We start from the raw sequence: 22,338 nt of genomic DNA, 5'->3' as shown, positions 1-22,338 counted from the left end.
CGCTTTCCCGGCACATCGTGCCTCGACCTCCCGGTCAGCTTTGAGCTGGCGGCCTCCGAAGAATGCGGCTAAAACTTTTGCGAGATCAAGAGTTTGTTTTGCGAGATCTCGCAAAACAATCTCGGGATCTCGCAAAACAAACTCGGGATCTCGCAAAACAAACTCGGGATCTCGCAAAACTTTTGCGAGAGCTCGCAAAACAAACTCGGGATCTCATAAAACTTTTGCGAGATCTCGCAAAACAAACTCGGGATCTTGCAAAACTTTTGCGAGATCTCGCCAAAATCTCACGGCAGCTACTTAGTTGTAATATTACTTTTTCTGGGTCACAAAATACACTTTTAAGATATTTTGAGGCGTGAATGTAGTTGTGTAAACGTCAGATCTGACACCCACTAGCTCGAAGCTAACGGGAGGTTGAGACCTACTACAGCCGGGAGGAACGCCGCTTTCCCGGCACATCATGCCTCGACCTCCCGGTCGGCTTCGAGCTGGCGGCCTCCGAAGAATGGGGCTAAAATTTTTGCGAGATCTCGAGTTTGTTTTGCGAGATCTCGCAAAAGTCCGTCTTAATTTTGTTTTTTCTCCCATGTCCCCTGCGGGGCTCCGTAATTTTTACAATTTTTATTTTGAAGAATATTATTTTTTTATTTTCTTCTTAGAAACTCTCGTCTTTAGGAGCATTTGCTTCTCCAGCCTTTTGCTGCTCCTGTCCCAACTCTTTTAAATGTGTTTCTGCGATCAAATTCAAAACAAGCCAATAATTATTTTTTCATGAGTGTGTTCTGTGTTCTACTGTGAATAAAATATGTGTTTGTGAGATTAGCAAATCATTGCTTTCTGTTTTTTCACCTACATTTTACACAGAGTCTCAGCACTTTCATATGATAACGTCTGCTATAACTACAGCTGTCTTGTGCTATCTTTGTGTTATCAGATAAATGATATTTATATGAATAAAACTAAACTGAGTTGAATCATTCAGAACTTGAAATGAAGTTTGAAACTTGAAAAAAAAGCTCAGTTTTCTTCAGTCGTATTGCTTCCATTAAAGCATCTTTTAGAGGACAACGGTGGATTTGATGTACTCGTTAGAGGCTTATTCAAGACAACCAACTTGCAGCCATTGCTGACTTGCAATAAAGGGGATACCAGCAGAATATTGCTTACTTAAAAGCATTGCAGGCTTTCTCAGCATCAAACCACGGATACACTGAAGGTTTCAAAGCAGACAGAGCACAGCAATCTAAAACATTTAGTCTGATAGAAACTCGATCAGTGGAATCCAAAGCGTAATAAGACAGACCAAAAGTGGGTACGCCATTAGAAGATCAATACATCAAGCTTTGATCATTGATACAGAATTTGCAAACCAAATACAGGAAGAATCCAGAAAGTCAAAAGTAAAATGTCTGATAGTGGTCTGAGAGGACTAAACACAAGAAAGAGGAAGAACAGTAAAACCCTCTGCTTTGCAGCTTTGTGAATAATATGACCTTGGTTTTAAATTGGACAGTGATTTTAAATTGGACAACCAAATCAGAGCAGTGGTGAAGTCCAGTTTCTATCATTTAAGGCGACTGGCAAGAGTAAAATCTTTTCTTTCGAGGCAGCACCTTGAAACAGTGATCCATGCTTTTATTTCTTCCCACCTTGACGACTGTAACTCACTTTACGTGGGGGTCAGTCAGTCATTGCTCTCACGTCTGCAGCTGGTTCAAAATGGGGCTGCACGACTCCTAACAGGAACTCGAAAAAGAGAGCATATAACCCCCGTGCTGGCCTCTCTGCACTGGCTGCCTGTGTCTTTTAGAGTTAATTTTAAAATTCTTATGTTTGTTTTTAAATGCCTTCACAGTCTGAGCTTCTTCATCAACACATACCCCGTCGGTCTCTCAGGTCAGCTGACCAGCTGCTCCTGGAGGTACCGAGATCCAGGAGGAAGCTCAGCGGGGACGGGGCCTTCTCTATTGTGGCTCCAAAATTATGGAATAATTTGCCCGTGCACGTTAGAGAGGCCCCTTCACTGTTCACTTTTAAATCACGTCTTAAAACCCACTTTTATTCCTTGGCTTTTAACCTCAGCGAGACTTAGTTTCTCTTTTAATTGAAGTAGTTATTTAATTAATGATTTCACTCTTCTTTTATTTGGTTTTTACTTATATCTCATGTAATTTTATTTTACAGTTCCAATGTACAGCACTTTGTGTCAGCTGTGGTTGTTTTAAAGTGCTTTATAAATAAAGTTGTTGTTGTTGTTGAATAAGGATTCATAATGAAGCAGAACACTGATTCTGAGCATACTAAAAACATGCTTCCATTCAAACAAAAGGGGAGCATATCAAACACAAGAATACTTAAATTTTCCAGTAATTGTTTCATTTAATTAGAAACTGCTGGAAAACATGAGCTTTTCCTTTAATATTCTGTATAGATTTATAAGTAATTCCCTATGTTAATGTTGTGTATTTCTATTCTAGTCACATGAGACCAAGTTAACGATTTCTATACAAGTTACTGTAGTCCTAAGGCATTCCTCGTCGCAAGTCTTTATTCCAACTGGATTACAATATTGTCTCTGCTCTGCTCTCAGGGATGAGGCTGGCTGTCATCACTGGAAACAAAGTTTGATGGGTAAACAGCCAGTTGTGCAAATTGCCGTCTGTGTTTCGTCGGAGGATAGATGGCTGTTTGAGCTTCTCCTCCGGGTTACTGCTGAGCGCTCCACTTTCTGAGGGAGAGATTAATAAGAAAGCGTGTGGCACATCGGCTCTGAACAGCATCCACACCTAGCTTCTGACTTCAGCTCGCAACATAAATCAGCCGGTGAAAGTATAAAAAAAATGGCTGTCTAATCCCCCGTGTGTCATTGAGGAGACATAGTGAAGGATTGTCAGGAGTCTTTTTCTAGCTGAAGGTCCTAACATACAGCGGTGACTGCTGCAGGGAGAGAGGGTGAATTTGCTGGTATCCTACTGGCCCTCGAAGAGACGGAAAAAAGCACGAGCATTTAACACTAAATTAACCTGTAATCCCACTGACTGCAGTACCTGCACACCCCTGAGGCTTTTTTCCATCATTTTAATTTCCATGATTTTGTCATTTAGTTCCTAATGACTTCATATCATTCGTTTCTAGTTCTATTTTACATATTGCTTTTTAAAAGTACCAGTATGTTGAGGTCCTAGAGGAACCCAGTCAAAAGTATCTCATTTTGGAGATTTAATAGATGCCCCTCATATTCGCCACGGGTCCTAGCTAAAGAAATAAAAAAGGGTATTCTTTTATTTTGTAGACAGATACAGATGCATTAGATACAACTTTCCTAATTAGGCAATTTGCAAAATTGTCTAAGCTAGATTGTGTTGATGATAGATGGTGTTGGAGTCCATGTGAACACTACATCAGGTAAGTAAGCAATTAGACTGTAAATGTATTTAACATGGGTGCTGTTAAGGTTCAATATTGAGGAGGGGTAGAGGAGGTAATCAACTTCCATAATAACAACACTGATCCGGCCGGGTGGAGTCAAACGATGATTTTAATGACACGCGTGGGAAGACCGCCCGCTGTACGCAGACAGCGCCGATCGCCGACTTACAGAGCATAAGCAGGTGTTTTATACCTTTCAGGGCTAAAATTTACTGACGCCCTTAAACGTCATTCAGATACAGTTCATACATAGGTTTCAAAACCACAATGACTTAAGACAGTTTAAAAATAACATTGTCTCCGTCTCCACAGCAGATGCTTCCTGTCAACATTCTGACTTTCACTTCCCGTCTGGAAAACCAAACTGTTCCTCTTTTTGCAGAGACAATTTTAGAGTTACAAGCAAACATGATTAACCTCTCACCTATAAAAGAGATAAAGTCTACTGTGTGTTTGTGTCAGCATGAACTGCACTCAGTTTCAACTTGTAACCTTTTCCACCAGACAGAAGGCCAGCACATACACATTTAAGATTATAACAAGTATTCAAAAGCATTTAAGATTATAGATTCAACTCAACAGTTTAGAGTGGTTATAACTGCACCTGTAATAAAGGCTAATTGGGTACCAATATGTTTAAACATCTGAATACAACATCAATACTGCAGATTGTATTATTAATGCAATGGTAATGATGATTATGATTAACAATAGCAGTAAAATATATTTCTAATTGCTCACAGTGCCATGGTAACAAACTTTGAAGGCACACTAGTAGTTTGTACTTATATTGCAGCTTTGCCTTGCTCTTATTTTGACACCGTGGTACTTTTGCCACTACAGCTACTACAGAGCAGTCATCTGAAGCATTTTCTGTAAAATAATTACTTTTTAATATTTGTGACTGTGATGACACATCTGTTCTGTGTTTGTAGTTGTGGCAGGGCGTGGTCTGAGAGATGGACGCACCTGCACGGCATCTGCAAACCCACCTCTCCGGCATAAAAAGCTGTGCTGTCTGTCTGTGGTTGTTAGAGATGGTGATGTGTGCGGCTAAGCTGCAAAGCTGCAGCCGCTGTGTACAGCATCCAAGTTAATAAAGCAAGTATGCTTTATTAACGGGGCGGTCTGCTTCTCCCCACCGCAGGGAAAAGGGTAACACCACCTGGGTCTGGGTGCAGTTCCTCCCTCCAGGGGCAAGGGTACCTAGACCCGGTTCGTAGAGTACGCTTGGGGAGTGTGATTGTGTGCACAGCGTCTCTTTATGTCTGTCTCCACGTTGGGTGAGTGTGGAGTAAGTGCATATGAGAGCATGAGGGTGGGAATAGATGTTTGTATCTGTGTGCGCCTGTATGTCTGTGTCTATATGTCAGGTTGGGTATCAGACGCCACCTCTCTGGGGACATCTCGGGCCCTCTAAGGTTTGGAGGCCGAACTCCCCCCCACCACTCGCCCTCAGACATCGGTGCGTTGGTGGTTCTTTGTGTCCGGGGATGGACGCCCAGGTACACACCGGCTCACTCCTTGGTGGCTACTTATCGGGGCCTGGAGCCTGGGGCTTGCTCGGGCCACTTCGGGGGTGGGGTGCCCTCGGCCTCTTGGCCTGGGGCTCGGTCACTCAGGCGCAGCTGGCTGCCGGCGGAGCTCACGGGCACGTCACTGCAACCCCCCCTGGCTTCTGCTCCGCGGCTGCTGAGTGACCCCTCATCTGGGGCTCTCCTCAGCTCTTTCTGGGACAGTGGCGCGGCTGCCCCTCTGTTGGTCTCTTGTGCTCTGGGGGCCTCTGGATGTCTGGAGTTTTGATCTCCTCCATACCTGCTTCATGCCCTGGTGGACGGGGCTGTGGCCCCCCCACACCCTCTAGCAGATCATTACATGAAGGAACCTTTTAAAAACAAGCGCGTCCATGCTCACAGGTGTACACACGGGTGCTCACACACACAAACGACACCCTTTTTGGGAATACTGTCATATTCCCATATATCATCGTGATGTTGTTTATTGTATTACTCTCGTTTTCTTCTGCTTGTTTTCTTTTTTCTTTCTCAACAGGTGATCCAGGTGATCGATATATGTATTTTTTTTTCTGCTTATTCTGTTGGTTTTTGTTTTTTGCCCTTCTCTACCCGTCCCTCTTCTCAGCTGTTTTTCTTTCCCTCTTTCTTTCTCCCTTTTCTTTCCCCCAGTCAAGTCTGTCCCGTATTCAGCAAGTTAAAATAGAATAAACAATAAAAGGTGAATCAAATGGACCATTACGGCAAGGCTGGGATGGTCAATTTGGTAAAGTAAATCCGTTGGGCATCTTTCTTCGCCTTTAGACAATAATTCTGATGCAAAAGAGCCAAACGGGACAGGCAAAAAAATAAAATAAAATAAAATAAAAAAATAAAGCAAGTATGCTGAAAAGCATTGAACTGTCAGGTCTGCTGTGGGTCATTTACAGCAGTAAAGTATTTGAGTACCTCCTCAGCTGATGACACAGCGGTCCCCAACCCCCGGGCCTCGGACCGGTACCGGTCCGTGAGTCGTTTGGTACCGGGCCGCGAGAGTTGAGGCTCAGTGAAATGTATCGTTTTCAGGGTTTTTATCGGTTTTCAGCGTTATTTTGTTATCGTTTTTATCGTTTACTCGGTTTTCATTGGTCTTTTCACGTGTGTTATGAATAAATCTTCGGTACCAGTACTAGTTTTATTTTGTTGTATTTATCCGCGACACCTTAAAGGCCGGTCCATGAAAATATTGTCGGGCATAAACCGGTCCGTGGCGCAAAAAAGGTTGGAGACCGCTGACTTAGAACATTCATCCTGACAGGTTGAGATGATGTCGATTAATTTGAATCAAACTCAGCTTCTACTGTTTGACATTTTCAAATCAGTCAAATTAAAAGTCAAGAGACAACTCAGTGATTTTATGACTCTTTTTCCCCCTTTATAAATCGGTAATGATGTGCACCATGGTGGTGTAGGTAGGTGAAAAGGTCCTAATCCAGCATCAGGGCCTTTCTGGGTGTAGTTTGCATGTCATGTTCTTCCTGCGTCTGTTCTTTCCAGGTACTCTGGCTTCCTCCCTCAGTCCAAAGACACGCAGTTAGTGAGGTTAGGTTAATTGATGATTCTAAACTGGCACTGTGAGTGCAAATGTCTGTCTGTCTCTCAGCACTGCGACACGCTGGCGATCCGTCCACGGTGTACTCGTCTCTCACCCTATAGAAGCTGAACTCTGAATAACTCTGAACAAATGGATGGATGGAAGGTAACGATTGAGGAGCACCCGCAGAAGAGGGAATGTGTTTGCTATGCATCACTTTGTAGCAGTTGGTCCCTAACCACTGCCTAGATTTAGGTTTAACTTGGGATACACCCACTCCATGTAACCAGCAGTTACTGTGCCTGTCATCTCTTGAAGGTTGAATGTTGACATTGACTTTCTGTGGTCTCTGATCGCTGCTAGTCACTTTCTGTGTTGATGCCCCTTTAATGTGTCCCAAACGGTAGGAAGCATTTCATCCTGCAAAAGCTGGACTTGGACTCTACTTTTTATCCAGCTCTTTAAAGGATCACAAAGGGATGGATACAGATGAAAACGTTGTGGGAATTTAATAATAACATCACGTACAATAATTCATGAACTATAAGGTTTGTAGGGTTCATCTTATTGAATTTAAACCAGTCACCGTTAGAAGCTGCATTGTAAAGCACCTCAGCAGCTTCTGATTGCACCCATAGCAGGTTTCGGACCTGTGCAGTGAGGCTCCTTCATCATCAGTCTACCCTGCAGCTACAATACAATAAAAGCTATTAGGGTGTAATAATTACTAGGCTTTGCTGGAAAGAAGAAAAGTTATGGGACTCTCTCTGATCCTCGCAAATAAAACGCTGGAATGCATCCATCGGAAGAGAGTTATGGAGCTGGGAATACATTTTAAAGTACTGGCAATGCAACATGGCAGAGGATGACTATCCATCATACTGTGAATTTAAATGAATACATACTCTACTGTGCAAGGAACACCACGAATCCCTGGAAGTCATGGGAGATTATAGAGTGCTGTGTTAAGGGTGCATGATGAAGTGTTACTGAACATTCTTTTTAAAGCCTGAACATTCGCTCCTTCCTGCTGTCCAAAGAGACGTCTAACTGGCAGTCTATTAAAATTAACCCCCAGGATTTTCTCCTCCAATAAGACCAGCCTCAGACCACCTCTTAATTATGTTTTTGTCTGGCGAAGTAAAACGATCACCTTCAGAGGAAAGAGATTTAACTTGTGCAACACAAACCACAGGCCACATTCTTTTAACTCTGGATTTATTGACTTGTCTCCGACACCGATCCCCGAACAGGCCAGATATCGATCGCTTTCATCAATCATGAGCAGAATAGTAAAGTTACCTAATGGGTAAACTGGCTCACCACAATGTGTTGATGGATTAAATATTAAAAAAAGGAATCATGTGCTTGTCATCCTGACACGAAAGCTTCCAGCTGAAGCGCCGCGTCAGAGTACAGTACGGTTCGTCGCTGCAAGTGGAAAACGTTTTTGTCAACAGACTTCAGAGTTGCAGAAATGATTCGTGCCGCGGCATGTCAGCAATATTGAGGTCACCCACCTCTCGCGCATTTATTGGGAACAGCATGACAGTAAAGTAGTTGGTGTTTGATCTTTTCCTCTTCTAACGTACCTGATCTTAATGTCTGTGCATCTGCTTCATTTAAAATTCTTATCGCTCAACATCTTGCTTGATTTTCTCTGAATAACCGACAGATGAATTGCTGGAGATACTGTACAGCTTGTTTGCTGCAAGCAATGACTGAAAGCTGTAAAAGTTGTGGCAGGCAAAATGCTTTTTGACATCGTTAGGGGAAAAAAGTCTACGCTAATCTTTCAATATATTGGAAGTGAAATCAGAGGGAACTAGAGTCCTGTGGCTACTCTAGGCTCTGTTATCTGGATTTAGAAAGCCTAGCCAGTTTTATCAGTCCAGACTAAAAGGGTAAAAAGGTTAACACAGGAAGTAAGACGTGGTGGTGCGATGAGTTTCCCCTGAGAGAGCACGATTGCAATCCCAGGTTAAACCTGTAACGCCTGAACCATGAAACAAAGAACATTTACATTTTTTGAATTGTTTCTTGAACCTTCTATGAAAAAATAAATAAATAAACATCAATTTGCATATGTGAGTTTTAGTTGGAATCATTATTTTTATTGAGCAATTTCTTCCTGTTTTTGTCAGGAAAAGAAAAATGAAGCTGATGACACAGACGTCTCAAAGACTCACACAAGATCACGTCTAACACTTGGGTGAGACTGAAGTCAGGCGTATGACTTATTTTTAAAACAGGAAAAAAAATCCATGCACACCTTCACCACCATGTGTTATATAGGACAGTTTCATTTAATCTTTTATGTTCCCAGAACTTTAAAAAATTATGGAAACTTGGTGGCGCTTATTTAAGATAACTAAGTTAGTGTCATGGTCCGCGGCCCGGTGTCCAAGGAGCTGATGGGATGCCCACGCCCACGGGTGTGGCTGTTAACTCCACACCTGCATCCCATCTCAGGCGATTATCAGGTGGACTATTTGATCCAGCCCAGCCAGCTGCTCCACGCCAGTCTGTTAGTCGTCTCACAGCGGTAACAGCTCGGCGTGTTTTTGAGCCATCTGCCCGTCTGGAGTTTGGATCACCTCTTTCCTGGAGCTCCCCCGCGGACCCTCACCCCTCCCTCCGGCTCCCACGGCCCCGCTTTGACTCCTCCCACAGTCCCAATTACGGCGTTCCTGCGTAACTCCCTTGGTTTTTCTAGTTTCTCACGTGTTTTCCTTTGACCCTTCCGGGACACCTTTAGTTGAAATAAAGTTTATTTTTCGTAGTCCTGTGCGTGTTGTCTCTGCTTCTGGGTCCAGCTTGTGTGCTGAACTACGGATCATGACAGTTAGAGCGACTTATTTATTCTGAGTAGGGCAGGGTAGCATGAGGACACTCTAAAATCACAATATTTTTTGGCTACATGACGACACACGATGAATATCATGATGTGTTTAAATAACATTCAAAAACAAATGTTATTTTGAAGCATATAGTGCCTAAAATTGCACTGGTATACTCATCCAAATTGACCATTCCATATTTGTTTTCTACTTTGAATACAAAAAATCAGAATGAATTAAAAAGAAATGTAACCATCAGCTGCACACAGATGTTTTCACAAACGGCAGCGTTGTCACAGTAAATCTCTATCTGTGGTTTTAACAAACAAATAGCAACAATAAAGGACATCAAGCAATAATCACGAGACAAAATAAAACAAGTGAAATTACAAAGGTGCTCTTTTTTTGATTGTAACATATAAGAATTATAAGACAAAAAAATGTAGTGACCTCAAATGGCAACGCGTTCTCACTCCCAAAGCGTAACATTTTACGCTAGGTGACAAATCGTCAACATATTACGTTTTCGGCTACCCACCACGTTACTAAATGACGACCTCGGAAAAATGAGGAAATATGAGAACCGTATGGACTCAATCTACACATGTTCGCTCTTTTTCTTCAAATCGCTTAGAAACACGCTATTTAACATCATTAAAGTCCTGGTTAAGCTCAGGAAAAAGGTTATGGTTAGGGCCGGGTATCGTCACTGATTTCTAGAATCGATTCAATTCAGATTCACAAGGTCCAGAATCGATTCGATCCACGATTCGATTTAATTCGATTCGATTCGATTCACTCCGATTTGAATCTGGGAAATTTTGACAGTCAGAAATATTATAATTCAGATCAGTGCATTTACATATTTTTGTATCTATAAAAAGGAAGCTGACACACGCAAGACTTTATCAAAGGTGTGAGCATCACAGCAGAGGCCTTTGTGTCAAAGTAGCTGAAGATAAAACACAGAAAAACATGAAGGAGATTTTCCTGGCCTGGATTTTATACAAATATTCTGCAGTAGATCAAAAACGAAAGAAAACCATTAATCAACACATGAACGTTACCTCTGAAGTTACAGCGGTTTTATTAGAGACACAGATAAGCGTTTTGCATTTTGCATAATTTTAAAAAGTTTAAATTTGTTCAATATTGAACGACAGAAATTAGGTTTTATTTTCAGAAGTATATAAAACAGGGAAAAAAAACGTTGGCCGACAGCGCTGTAAACAACGGTAGACTTGTGCGTAACAAACAAGCGAATAATGAAGAAAACAGTACAGAGAGAGAGAGAGAGAGAGAGAGAGCTGTGCATCGTGGTCGAAGCAAAACAGTAAAAGTCAGAGTGAATTCATGACGATGTTTATGTGAAGCGTAGTTTGTGCAGAATCCGTGTTCCTGCTCTCATTTACTGTCTTAGCTGTTTGGTGGTTGTTGAGATTTCACCAGAGATTCTGGCATTTCGGGCAAAATAAATTTATATTAAAAAATCGATTCAGGATTTTAATGAATCGATTTTACGTTATCCAAGCCAGAATCGATTTTAATCGATAAATCGATTATAAAAACCCACCCCTAGCTGGAACGTCTATTACCGCGGGAGCCTCATTGCACTGGATTTCGCCCATAACCCGCTGCGTACCATAAGAACGCCGAAGGTCTCCTTTCGCGTTCCTCAGGAACGCCCTGGGACGTGACAAAACGTCGAGACGTTGATATGCAGAGTTTAAAACAGTGATAACTTTGTAATGGATGACTTTTCAGCTGGTGGAATAAATTTGCTACCTTTTGCAGCAATAGTTTCAACAGAATACAACACGCATGGCAATTTACACTCGACGGTTACAATAAAACCATTTGAACCATCATACTTGGAAAAACCTGCGATACATCGAGTAAATCCGATATATCGCCAACCCCTTTTTCTGAGACTACTAGATGCAGTTAATAAAGAAATGGAGTTCTGCATTGTGCGAACTTCTTATTCGTATATTTGTTTCACGCCTTTGCTGGTGGGAGGAGCTTAGAGCAGTGAAAGAAAAGCTGCAGGAGGAAGGCTGTGTATCTATTTTTCTAGATTTCTGCTTCCTGCTGCAAATTTAACCAAAGAAAACTCTTGTTCCTTAATTATTTCTGCAAACGAGGACTTAGTTCCATTCAAACAAAAAGAAATATATATATAATTGTGTATTCAGTGCGTTTTCTTTGCCTAATTAATCGTCCGTGAGAGGAATTTCTTGCTCTTTGCTAACGAGCATGGCGTCTGTTCTGAAGCATAAATCTGATTTAATGTATGCAACGTTTAAAGCAATTCAGTATTGACTTGAAATGTATATTACAAGCTGTAATCAACATGGCTTTCAGTTTATATCGTGTTTTCATTATATGAATCATTAAGTTATCAATTTATGATGGTATCTGCTGGAATTTAATACTGTAGGCCTCATTGAGTCTTTCCTTGCTGCTAGCATTATGAACAGCTATGAACTGGAGTCATCCTGACTGACACACACAGCCACAGCAATCAATGGGGAAGGGCACATTTAGTACAGCACACTAGAAGCAGTGCTACCTGTTATCAAACAAATGTCACAGTGAAGAAAATGTGTCGCCGTGGCTGGCAAACATGTTTCCTGTGTGTGATTCATTGCTCCAGGAGTGGCTGCGCCTCAGTTCATTTCACTGAGTTTTACTTAAACGAGCAGGGACAGTAAGAGGCAGCCGCTAAAGGTCAAACAGTCCAGTCCGCATGTTAATTTTCTAATGTCACAGCACCGCAACTCCCAAGACACCGCTCACACATCTGCACAAATGATCATCAGTGTTGGTAAACACGCACTAAGAGAAGCTGACGGATGCGATAATGACCTGAAACTGACCTTTCATTACAGATGAATGAGGCAAGTGGTCAATTAAAGCACAGTGCAGTCACATGCTGTTAGTCATGTAGTGTGATGTCTGCAGACTAACGTTAACCTCTTTTACAGCAGTTTTCATTTGTCCATTTTCAGCAGAGACAACTTTATTGTGACGGTTTTGACAAGCTTCCATTCCTGCAGTGGCCACGATTCTGGGGTGAAATAACCTGGAAAAGAATGGCGGCTTTATGTTTTGCTACTTTATGTTTGAGCCAGAATTCGTTACTTTTTTGCTGAACCATGCACATGGACCAAAAAAGAATAAAGATGAAGATAAAATCAAAAGAGTGAGTTGAATACTGGTAAAACTGCAGGACTGAAGGGAAATGTAATGTTGAATCCATGCAATGCTTTTATCAGTCAAAATGAATGATTATGAATGGATAAAAACATTGTAAACCCAGATTTTATTACTTCACAAACACATAATTGATTCCCTCTTTTTTCCTTTTTCTTTAAGTAATTGCTTCAAAATTAGATTTTTTAGAGTTCTACACGTAGCCGTGTACTTAGAAATGCAACCTAATTATGTATTTGTTGCTGACTGACTGGCTGCATTAATTTGTCCTACACTCTTTGAATGAGAACAGCTAACACAGGCAGGTACTGGACCAGAAACAATCGCACTAGACAAAACAGCGAGTGGAGACTGTGACATGACCAGATGCCTTTGAAATGGCTGCTTTGAAGATGTTGACCAGGTCCGTGACCGTTCACCAACACTCGCAGTGTTCAGAACAACTTTGGCACTTCAACCTGCTACCAGGGCCATCAGTTTGCAATTGAATGTAGTCAAGTTGGCAACTACTTGCAGCTGTTTATAATAATGTAGTGATAAGCTAGAATAAATCAGGAAAAGATCTGTGCTGGAAAACCTAAGATGCATGAGAAAATGACCAGAATACAGCCAGCAGAGCTGAGTCCCCTACTGCAAAGAAACACATAGAAGCTTGGCACAGCTGACTTGGATTTACTGAAATTTTCTGGCAATCGCTCTTCCTCTATAAATTGGACTGCAATTATGTGCAGGCGACCTGCACAATCCCTTTGCAATTAAAAGGGGTTACCAAGCTGGGTATCGTCACTGATTTCTATAACTGATTCGATTCAATCGTTTCCTTTTTGACTCAGTCAAAAATATTCTCATTGTGATCATTTATCCTTAAATATCCATATTTTATATGTATATATAAAAACAAAGCTGACACTCGTGAGACTTCACCATAGGTTTGAGCATCACAGCAGGTGCATTTGTGTCAAAGTAACTGAAGATAAAAAACAGAAAACATGAAGATTTTTCTGGCCTGGCTTTCTATGGCAGATAACCGCCTTAAAAATATTCTGCAGTAGAACAAAAACTGAGGAAAACCACGAATCAACATATGAACGTTACCTGATGCTGCTGAAGTGAAGCAGAGCAAAGTTACAGAGGTTTAATGAGAGACACAGCTGAGCGTTTTGCAATTTGGCATCATTTTAAAATGAGACTTTCTTGTCTTTGATGAATTTGGATTGGAGAGTAACGAAACCTGCAGCTTCAGAATCTGTGAGATCGTCCTTCAGCACCGACAGCGTGTACGTGTCGTCGGGTTGCCCTTTGTGTTTATATCTTTTTGCGGCATGCGTTTACCTGCGTTTACCTGCTCTTCAATCAGTTGCTGTTTTCGCTGTTTGGCAGTTGATAAAACAGTTTTGTGAGCTTGAAGCTGAGATTCTGGCATTTCTGGCAAAACACATTTAGATTTCAAAATCGATTCAGGATTTGATGAATCACAATCGCTTCGTTCAAACTAAAATCGAGTCAAATTGGGAAATCGATTTTTTAAATCCACCCCTATTAGTCGCCCAGAGGTTGAGGACTTTGCATGTGCATACACTGGGCACCCAGTTGGTTATCGTAATTACTTGCAATCACTTGCTAAATGCAAAAATAGTCAATTGAATCACGGGGCAGCCACCAATACTAGCTGGATGGAGGTTGCTGTCCTATCTTTACTGTAGTGTGACTGAGCAGCTAGTAGGAAACATAGGTGAACACTATGAAGGCGAGATACATAGTCTAAAAAGCAGGAAAGAATAAAAAAGACAGGAAGCCAAGTTTATTTCAAAGGGAAATGACTGCAGAACACATGCCAACCCAATTAGCCCCAGCGTTGGTACTACTAAATAATAACAACTGTTCCTCGTTTGAAAATAATCCACTGACGAAGTCACTGGAGAGGTTTTGTTTACTACTACAGTCAAGCCAATATAATGAGACATGAGGTCAGACTCCATTCTCTCTGTTCGCTGACTTTTAAAGCCTCCCTTTTTAATGGTCGGCAGTTAGAGGCTTAGTGGGGAATGGAAATGTGCCAGTGGTGACTCCTGGTTTGCCTTCTTTTAGTATGTTATTTATGCGTCCTTTTCTTCTGCCAGCCTGAGGGAGGCAGGCTTGCTACTCAGTGCCAAGTGAGGAAGGGCCAAGCGTGGTCTGGAATCTAGTTCATTGTGACTCGCTCTCCAAACAGGAAAGCTTTGGGGAGATGAAGCTAAGCATCGTCAGCTGCTGTGGGCGCCGAGGAGTGGAGACCACTGAAGGATTTGCCCACATCGCCATGGAGACAGTAGTACACGGCAGTGTAGATGAGACAAATCCATCCTGCTCCCCCCCCTTTTTTTATGCTATTTTAAAACCTGGTGCTCAAGTGTTTACCCTCAGGGGTTCGCCATCACCTCAACCGTTACTCACGAACCCAAACAGACATAAAAAACTCAGGAAAGTGTGGAACAGGAACACATAAGAAAATACTAAAATATACCGTAGCATAAACAGACCAACAATTCAGACATGAATTTAAAAGCTGCTCCACGAGAGAAGACAGCCAGAGATAAATAAAGTGGCTGTCTCAACTGAATAAGCAAACCATAAGATTGTTTTTTAAATTCCCTGTCCGAGAATAAACTTAGAGATGGATCCTGATACAAAAAACAAAAACATGTTGCAATAAGGAAATACTGTAACTGGCTAGATTTAAATTAAAGCCGTCAGTTAATGTTAAAGAACAAAGACTGACCTCAACAGAAAAACAACTATACTGGTATTTCTCTAAGAGAATTAAAACTAATATAAGATATTATATTAATAAAACCGTGAAAGGCCTTACCACTGTCACTGTTGTCATCTACCAAGATGATCTCCTTCAGCAGGTGTGCCGGTGTGTGATTGACCACACTGTGGACGGAGCGCAGGATCACTGACAGAGCCTCGTTCACAAAGATGAAGACTACTGAGATCTGAGGAAGGTCCTCTGGGTACGTCATCTGCTTACACCTGATAAAAGAAACGCAAAGATTATTCACCGATATTAAACCTACGCTGACTTTATTAATTGGATTTTTCCTTCAAAGGATTAATATGAATATATCAGAGAAGACAAAGAGTATATTCAAGAAGTGGTTGCTTGCTGCAAGGTAGATTGTGAGTTTTATACACACTGTTAAAAAAAAAAAATCTTAAAAAACGGTAATATTCTGGCAGCTGGGGCGCCAAAATACTATCGTAAAATATCAGAAAATAACTTCCTCATAAAAATACAGTTATTTCCAGTAATGACAATACAGTTTGTTGCGCTAATTTTACATGGTATTCTGCCTTTTCAAGTGATTTTAAACATTAAATTAGGAACGTGTTAATGTGATTAAACAATGAAATTAGCTATAAATAGGGAAAAAAACAAATCCTAAAAAAACAGTAATATTCCGGCAGCTGGGGCGCCAAAATACGACCGTAAAATAACAGAAAATAACTTTCTCATGAAAATACAGTCATTTTCAGTAATGAAAATAGAGTTTGTTGCGCTCATTTTACATGGGATTCTGCCTTTTCAAGTGATTTTAGACATTAAATTAGGAACATTTTAACGTGATCAAACAATGATCCCTAGGCCTAACCATAACCTTATTCCTGATCTTAACCAGGACTTTAATGACGTTAAATAGCGTGTTTCGAAGCGATTTGAAGGAAAAGAGTGAACATGTGTAGATTGAGTCCAGACGGTTCTCATATTTCCTCATTTTTCCGAGGTCGTCATTTATTCACAGTCTATTTACGTAACTTTAATGATATTATAGAAGAACAGAACAAAACTAAAATGCAGTAAAATACTTTTATATTAGGATGTTTTTCCTACAGCGCAGCCATACCCGCGACCTTGTGGTTGTTAGTTCACATTCATTGACCGATGCTTAGCGTCATGTTATTATGTGTCCCAACATCCAATGGCATGTCACATTGTTTTCATGGCCACACCCTCACCCCAGGTGCAGAGGCCTATTTCTGTTCAGGAATGTTGTGAATACTTTGAGATTTATATTAATTGCAATTCCTGCCTCTACATTTATTTTTTGAAATATATAATTAGCACAGCGTGCAATGTTTTATATGGGGTTTTTTTTGTTTTTATTCCTATTAATTATATTTTCACTTGTTACCTCTGAATTATTGAATCAGACATAGATGACATGTAATTTTCAGCACAATTATAATTCAAATACTCCTTTAATTATTGATTATTCTCATTAATTTTCGATCATTTTATATATTTTTCCATAGTATTACATTTGAATTTAACAGATCATTCTCTCACATAACAGACAAATATTTGTGAAGTTATAATACATTTCTGAATGTATTTTTACAATCTAAATATGCATATGTACAAAAAAATATATTTAAAAAACAAGTAAATTGTGTTTTACTATATTTACAGTGATGTTATGTTATTTTACCTTTGACATGTAAAATCACAGTCTACCTATGTAAATGTAATGATATTCTAGTAAGACAGTACAAAACTGTAAAATATACAGTAAGATACTTTGACATTACTATTTTTTGGAACAGTACATGTATGTTAATGTGAGTCTACAGCAAGGAAAGGTTTGCTAAGTTTGAAAATTGTGGCGCCATCTCAGGAAGGCTGAAGCTGACACTTTGAAATGTTGTAGCAGGGAAATCACAGGAGTAACTCGTGGTATTAATAATGGCTCTGGTGCATTTAGGTGTTCAGGTAAGCAAGGACAAAGTAGCATAGAGACAATGTCATGAGTTACAACCATATCAAAGGCTAAAATGTTCATATCAGAGATGTTCGTGAGTTGAATGTGTGAACATCGGGCTCATTGTTTGCTTCTGCTGGTTGGATTTTAAAAAGAAGTTTTTCCCTTGAGTGAGTAAAATGCTCTGTAAAAGAGGAATTTTCATAGTGCAAACACTCTTATATTTCTCTGCGATGCACAACTATTTATCTCAAAGGCAGAGGAATAATAAATATTTTAATTTACAAATGACCCAGTTTTCATCTGCAAAAGAAAAGAAACTAAAGATAACAAAGAGACCACATGGAAAAACACACAGCACAGCCAGCCTACCAGAAACTGTAAGTATGACTTTGGTAACATGGAGGGTCAAGTTTGTTGTTATAGTAACCTTTCAGTGCCAATGATACGATGAAGTCAACACATCCTAGTAGAAGCAGGCAGCCAAAAGTCAAACTGCCTGCGTTTTATCTCCGTTGTGCGTAATGGGAGAGTGCGCGCTGAATGTGAAGAAGCCAAATACATGAATAATAAAGACTCAATAATAAAGAATGCTATTCTGTGTTCTCAAATGTAAGACCAAATCAGATTCAAAAACAACATACACAAAACAAATGCTACAAATACTGAGCGAAACAACGATTAGACAATTTAACAAAGTCTTTGACGGCCGTTTTCAGGGAAAATAAAAGGACCTAATCTGGAGTAGGGATGGGTATCGTTTAGGTTTTATCCGATACCGGTGCCAAACCGGTACTTTTGAAACGGTGCCGGTGCTTAAACGGTGCTCAAACCGGTGCTTAAAGAATGGAGAACACAAAATTGGTCCAAAAACCTCTCATGTTCAGCTGTTTTTTTGTAAAAAGATAACAATGTTAGCCTTTTCTGCAGCTATGGGGCATATATGGTATCACTCTTGGCTGGAAGCAGTGCTTAAACAATGGAAAAAACACAAACTTTGTCCAAAAACCTCTCATGTTTAACTGTTTCCCACTTTTTCTTTGGTCATTTTAGCCTTTTTGGCCAGGGTGAAGGGAGTATCTGCCATCAAACAAGAAGACAGCCGCATGTAACTATGAAGATGTTTGCTAGTTCACCTTACATGCATTAATGTAATAACGTGGTTAGCCTACTCAACGTAAATTACACACGAACAACATTAAGCTACTCACGCAGAGAAGAACGGCTGCTGCTGCCATCAATATCCGTCATCATTTCTGCTACACTAGCAGGGCTCCGGGTCCGTTAACAGGCACCACACGCGCAGTAGATGTGCTCGGTGTGAGGTCTCGCAGCAAGCTATCAAATACGGCGCATTTCTCGGCTTTAAAAAAAACCGCTATGTCGCCAGGTGTTTCATCGGATTTGAGGTGTTACCTCCTTTGACAGTGTCACAGTATCAGCTTAAAGCACTTGTTGCAGGCTGCTGAGTTTGCATCTTTTGCTGTGAAGTACAGCCAGACTTTTGACCGCTTCGTCTTGGGCATTTTAATCTGTAGCTCTGCTCTAAAAGAACGTACGCACCTGGCCCCGCCTACTATCCTCGGAAACGTAAAATGATTGGCTAGAATCTAAAGTGTATCACAGCTCAGGAAAAAAAAGCACCGAAATAAAGCACCGAAATGTGCGCTGCTTTTCGGTCTGGTTACTACCGTTTGGTAGATGGGTACACCGGTACCCATCCCTATTCTGGAGTGAGTACTTCTGAGAGTCCCTGAAAACTCAATGTTGATTGCTTTGACTTGGAACGTGCCAGTTTGAAAAAAAAAAAAGGGGGGGGGGGGGGAACGCTACCTATTGGAACTAAGATAAAGAAAAACAGACTGCTGCTCATTCAAACATAATACCATCTGCCACAGAGGTGGAGAAAAAAGAAATAACATAAAATGAACGCAGGGTTGCACCTGTCACAAAATGATTACATCACTGAGTGAGTCAGAGCGATCTTATACTGCACAGAAAAAGGCTTCCAGGGCCAATCAGGGTGTCTGCTCATGGTTCCTGCAGTAGAAAGGCTGCTGATATGTTCGGCGTCCTCCTCCCTCTCCCATTCAGCCTCCTTTCATCCTTCATAACTGCGGAGCCCTCCCTATCCATTCCCAACTTTCTGCCTCCTCCTCACACAGACTCAACAGCAACCCCTTTTGTACATCTGTGATTAGAGTCCTACATCGTGCCGCTACCGAGTCTGACCCAATTATTAAAATGATCTGTGCGCTAGCATCACTTGTTCTAAGTTCACACATTCTGTCACGATGCTGAGACTCTCCTCGGCTAATAATAGTTGTTTTCAAGTCTGGCAAACGTCCCTGTCATCTCCGGAAAAATACAGTATTCTCTGAAAGATGCACTGCGAGTTTGTAGTGAGAAATAACAGTGTTAACTGGACAGAAGCACTTAACTGATTCCTATGGCAACTGTGAATGCACACAGTCAGCATCTTGCGATTGCCACCCCCCCACACGGCCCAAATTAGGCTCAGAATTCAATGCCTGACAAACACATTTCACTCACATCTGCTTTTATTTCCCCATGTTTCCACGTCCCTAATTCATTATGCGGGGATAATGAGGTGGCTATTATAACTGCTGTGGCTGAATTATTTACAAGAGCAGGAAACACTTGTAGTACTGTTCTGCGTCTGAATATTGATAGAAATGAACTACAGGGTAAACAAAACTATGATTCCCATTTAGCTTCAGTAAATCCTTTAAAGTGTTTTGCTAAATACGAAGACGGAGAGGCGCCAACGCTGCTGACGTCATCCTTAGTCGTAAAAACAGTAATGAGAGCAGTGATATTTTCAGTTATCTCTATAGTCATGTAGTCAGACATATTATGACAGGCCACAAATGCTGCGACCTCCCAGATCGGCCGATCTGGGAGCATTACTGTAATCTGATTACTTTCTTCAAGTAATGAGTAAAGTAAGGGATTACTATTGCAAAAACGGTAATTAGATTACCGTTACTTTCCCGTAGGAACGCTGCGTTACTGCGTTACTAAAACAGTGATTTTTTTGCGAGAATGTCTCATGACAGTGACGTAAGCGAGTGCGACGTTCATGACAACAGCTGTGTGCAGATCAACAATGGATCATATATCGAGTGCGGAGAGAGTATGAGCGTGCAGTATTTAAAGCGTGGAAGTACTGACCTTACTTTGAGTTTGATTCCATAAAAAGTGACAAAAACATTAGTGTCCGTTGTGCGTGGGAAGAAAACTTCTTTTTACAGCGAAAAAAACCCCTAAACTTCTGAGCAAGCACCGAGTAGCTACGACGTAATGGGAAACTCACAGAGAAACTGGCGGATTCATCCACTGACCGCTGCACACCTGCACCAGGGTAAACCTCCGCCTACCTCACTCCTGCTTTACAGGTGAAAATAGAGCAACAGGACCGCTAGTCTTTGACTTTATTTATTTTCTGCTGTGTTTCACTTGCATCTATTTGAAAGAGTGAGCGTAAACACACACAAAAAAAATATATTTTATGTGCTGGAATGTGCAGAAAATAGGTTTAAATATTAAACTAATTTCTTCAAGTCAGAGAATGTCGCATATAATTAAATTTTTGCTTGATGCATAAAGTTAAAAGATTAAAACTAATAAAACAAGTTTTAAAAAGAGACTTTTCCATTTGATTACATTTTGTATGATGATTATGCAGAAAAAGTAGAATTGGGCTAAAAGATCTATTGCTTTATCACCTATTCAGGTTGTAAATGTGTTTTTAAAAAGTAACTAAGTAATTAATTACTTTTGAAAATAACTAATCGGTAAAGTAACAGGATTACTTTTTGGGGGAAGTAATTAGTTACTGATTACTTTTTTCAAGTAACTTGACCAACACTGTCAGCCGATGGCTCAGCTTATGCATCCAATTAGACCTCATCTAGGGTGCACTATTTAAGTTGTTTACCTGTCTTATCTGTAAGCTGGTTACGGCCTGCTCTTCCCACTAGATCCAAATATAACTTACTGAAAAGGAAATAACAATTTTCTATTGGCTCTAGTTAAAAAAGTAAAAAAAGGTGAAGAAAAAAAAGGTGTGTTTGCTGCTCGTCCACTCTTGCTGTGAGCTGCCTCTCTGCTGGGGCTCGGCTTTCTAATACCCCTGTGAACCAGAATGTCACTTTGACTCAGCAGCATCCGTGGGGTCAGGCCACAGAGGGATGGCCACATAGCAGATGGAGCCCGGCATGGTGCTATAGTTACATCCTTGTTCCACCCAGTGGAAGACTCCTGGTGCTCACTGCACAGCCACTGAGCGTCTGTGTGTTTGTGTGCGTGTTTGCACGAGAGTGAAGAAATTTCTCACCTTTTAACAATGAGAACTGGCAAAGGAAGAAGTAGCAAATATGTGGGATGGCACAGCAGATGGCATCTTATTTACTTGTGAAGTTATATAGTAAATGCTTTCCATATCTCTCTAAAATAAATAAAAAAGCATTTCTGAAAGGTCGTCTTCTATTTACCTTCATCCACTTTGCATTTTTACTTTGCATATCTGTTGCATGCTCTCCGTATCACATCTTAGTATAGCGCATATAAATTTTGGAAAAAGTTAAACTTTTTAATGCCTCTGAACTTTAAACTGCAAGTTTGAACTGAAGTCTGAGGTCTAAATGCAAAATATCACATGTGCTATCTCATAAACTGTTCAGCCACGGCATTAAAAAACATTCGTTTTATGAATGTTAACTATCTTGCTAGAATGTCCAGCTGGCAAACTCATCATTCATGTGACACCTACCCATCCACAGCGATGGTACCCCTGGACAGCGGCACCATCACCGCGCTTTAGCTCTGTTCCTTGAACACAACAGAAAGCTCAAGGGTTTTGACCCAGCCTCCCCAAACTCCCCAGATCCCAGTCCAATCATGCTTTCACTGAATGCGCTGGAACAAGCCCTATTCACTGTCAATTTCCCAGTGACAGACACAACAGGATACCCCATGAGGTCCCAGTCAATTCCCTC

The 22,338-nt window shown here is 40.9% G+C and overlaps 1 protein-coding gene across 1 annotated transcript in view; it reads right to left on the bottom strand.

The window, feature by feature from the left end:
• The window catches only part of galnt9 (polypeptide N-acetylgalactosaminyltransferase 9), a 123,139-nt gene that overhangs the window by 74,373 nt on the left and 26,428 nt on the right, over positions 1-22,338 (bottom strand). The window contains exon 3 of the mRNA XM_085179361.1: positions 15,424-15,590. Coding sequence (XP_085035487.1) covers positions 15,424-15,590 — 167 coding nt within the window. The remainder of the gene's footprint in view (positions 1-15,423; positions 15,591-22,338) is intronic.

Source organism: Neolamprologus multifasciatus, chromosome 12, assembly GCF_963576455.1.
Source record: "Neolamprologus multifasciatus chromosome 12, fNeoMul1.2, whole genome shotgun sequence".
Classification (NCBI taxonomy): Eukaryota; Metazoa; Chordata; class Actinopteri; order Cichliformes; family Cichlidae; genus Neolamprologus; species Neolamprologus multifasciatus.
Note: the sequence above shows the minus strand (reverse complement) of the source record. Positions and strands in the feature narration are given on the sequence as shown.